Source organism: Lipotes vexillifer, unplaced genomic scaffold (genome assembly GCF_000442215.2).
Source record: "Lipotes vexillifer unplaced genomic scaffold, Lipotes_vexillifer_v1.1 scaffold1086, whole genome shotgun sequence".
Taxonomy (NCBI): domain Eukaryota; kingdom Metazoa; phylum Chordata; class Mammalia; order Artiodactyla; family Lipotidae; genus Lipotes; species Lipotes vexillifer.
Genome location: NW_006771242.1, coordinates 853,392 through 856,219, shown reverse-complemented (window position 1 = coordinate 856,219; position 2,828 = coordinate 853,392). Strand labels below are relative to the sequence as shown.

Here is a 2,828-nt window from a genome sequence, read left to right as displayed (position 1 = left end):
CTCTCTCTCTCTCTCTCTCTCTCTCTCTCTCTCTCTCTCTCTCTCTCTCTCTCCAGCTCTCCGCCTTTCCTTCCATCTCTCTCTCTCCGCCGCCATCCTCCCTCCCTCACCCCTTTAGGTCATACTCCCCATTACCCTCTGGAGATATGTTAAGCTTGTTAAGAGTTCAGTGGGGTAATTTTTCGATTAAACAAAATTCTGCACACCTCCTGACTCCAGTGCCCACTACAAACCCTGCCCATCTCAGGGGAAGTCAATTTAACTGAAACCCTACCCCGTCATTGCAGTTATTACTGCGACAATTAAGGCAAATAGGAAACCATTAAGATGCTGTAAAATGGCTTACGACCTGTTTACCGAAAATATGAGCGCGCAGAGAATAATTGGCCCTCCGCTCACTAATATGAAAGAGCGGGGGCAGCCCCAGCCTCGGACCTGGGTCTGCACTGCTGGCAGTGCCCCTGGCCCACACCTGAAACTTCAGGATTGGGAGAAAACCGCTTCACTGGAGAGCTTCCCTCTGCCTTCTGCTACAGTGAGCATCAGCAAATCTAAAACTCCAAAACCACACTCCCGGCTGGATCCGGGCGGGAACCTAGGGGCTCTAACTAACCCCCTGGGGTCGGAAAGAGGTGAGCATGGGGTGGCGAAATGGAGCTGCCCCTCTTCATGTACTTTGGTTCCCCTGGAGAAGCTAAAAAAGGGCAGGCCTGGGTGCCAAGCGACACCACATCATTTTCTTCTTTTGAATTACACATGTGATAAATGCAGAAAAGCAGGTCGGCAGGTTAGCTATTTGACAGACACAATTGTTTTAAAATTTATTTTCTTTTCTAAAGGTAACGAAGGGACTGGATGAAAGAGGAGAGGACCAAGTTTAGCTCAGGGGATGATCAAGTTCAGTGCCTTTGCCCCGCATTAAATCTACTCTTTTCCGTTTCTGATTAGGAGACAGTTTGGCAATTAATGGCTAGACCAACTACACTTGCGAGTTGGCTCGGGCCTCCTGAACACTGAGCGATTTCTCCTCCGGTTCAAAGGGGCAGACAGCTTTCCGCTGCTACTAAAATGCACGTTGAAAAGCCGCACACGCCTCATGCGAAGGTGCTGCTCGAGCTTTGACAAGCCCAACGCTAGGCAAGCACCCATCTCTTTCTCCCTCCCCGCTGGGAAAAGTTTGCCCTAACCGTGGCTCCTCGCCGAGCCAGACCTAAGCCTTGGTGGGGGAGAGGAAGGCCCCCAGCCGGGCCGGCGCCCCAGGTAGGATGAATAAGCTGGGCTTCAGAGGCCCAATCATCTCACAGGTACATCTTTCCCCCAAAAAAACCCCGGCGAGTGGGAAGTGGAGCGTAACTAGGAGGAAAACCCGGGTTGGACAGCCGTCCAAAGAGAAAAATTCCCCCAGCTGTTCCGTCTACTGCCTGCCAGACTTCCAGCAATCAATGCCAGCCCCTGTGAACCCGCGTACATTAAACCAACACTGGGTTTAATGTGTGTGGAGGGAGAGAGGGCAGCGATGAGAAGGGAAGATTATGGCCGGTGCCTCCACAGTTGTACAGATACCAAACACTGCCCCGTTTTGACTTCCTTCGGTTATTTCAGGAGTCCTCAAATGACAGAACTCGGATCTTTTTAACGGCCTTCTCCGCAGGCACGGGCAGCTTTACTGCGAACTGCGTTAACTGATACCCAGTAGGCGCCCGGGGCATCAGGCAGGGATGGTGATCGCACCACACTGCGGCCCAAAATAGCCCCTGTTTAGCTCTGGCGGCGAGGGCCGGCAGCGCTTCCTGCGCCTCGCCTGGGACCTGGCCCGGACTCCGGACCGTAGCGCCCGGGGCCCTGAGTGTGTGCACAAGGGTGTGCACGTCTCCAAGGTGGCGTGTTCGGGAGGCCTTTGGAAAGGCCGTTTCTTTTTCTCTAACTAAAACTCGTAATTTGAAAAACTTAAACTGGAGAGACCTTGGGAAGGACTAAAAACAAAAAACATCCCAGTCTAAACTTAAGGCCCGGAGTAGGAGGGAGGGGGGGAGTAGTTTTTGGTCAACGGGGTGGGTGCCTTGGGAGGGCGCGCCTGGGTAGAGTCCAGGAGCAGAGTCCCTGCCCCAGCCCGGGGCCCCTGCCCGCCCACCTTCCCTCTCCCGGACCCACTCGCTCCCTCCAGCCGCTGCCGTTGCGACCACCCCTCGCGCGTACCTGGTGAAGACGTCTGGGTAGTGCGTCTTCTGGAAGGCCCGCTCCAGTTCCTCCAGCTGGTAACTGGTGAACGTGGTGCGGTAGCGCCGCTGTTTGCGCTTCAGCAGCCCCTCCTCTGAGTCGCTGCCCGCAGACAGGCACACGCTATCCTCGCCGTCCTTGCCCTCAGCGTCCTCTGGGTGCAGCAGCAGCTCCTCCTTGGGCGACAGCTCCCCGCCTTCAGCGGCCACCGCGGCGGCAGCGGCGGTGGCCACCGCTCCAGTGGCGGCCACGGCGCAGCGCCGCGGTTCCTTGATCAGCGCGCGGGCGTCGTCCTCCAGCAGCTCCTCCTCGTCGTCTTCCAGCAGCTCCTCTTCCTCGTCCTCGTCCTCTTCATCCTCCAGCAGCTCCTCCTCCTCGTCCTCGGCGCCCGTGCCGCTACTCGCCGCCGGGGCGCCGCCGGGGCCACCGGCCGCGCCGAGGCGCTCGTCCGGGTGCGCGGCGCCCCCCGGGCCGCCCAGCTCGTCCAGCGCGGGCGGTGGCGGCACGAAGGGCGCCCCGTTTTCGCGGTACGACTTGCTGCGGCTGATGCTCACCTGCGGTGCCTGGCTGATCTTGAGCGTGTCCCAGGCTGCGGCGGCCGCGGCCGCGGC

General features: G+C 58.2%; 1 protein-coding gene across 1 annotated transcript in view; it reads right to left on the bottom strand.

Moving 5' to 3' along the window:
• The window catches only part of ARX (aristaless related homeobox), an 11,328-nt gene that overhangs the window by 6,117 nt on the left and 2,383 nt on the right, over positions 1-2,828 (bottom strand). The window contains exon 3 of the mRNA XM_007446576.1: positions 2,197-2,828. Coding sequence (XP_007446638.1) covers positions 2,197-2,828 — 632 coding nt within the window. The remainder of the gene's footprint in view (positions 1-2,196) is intronic.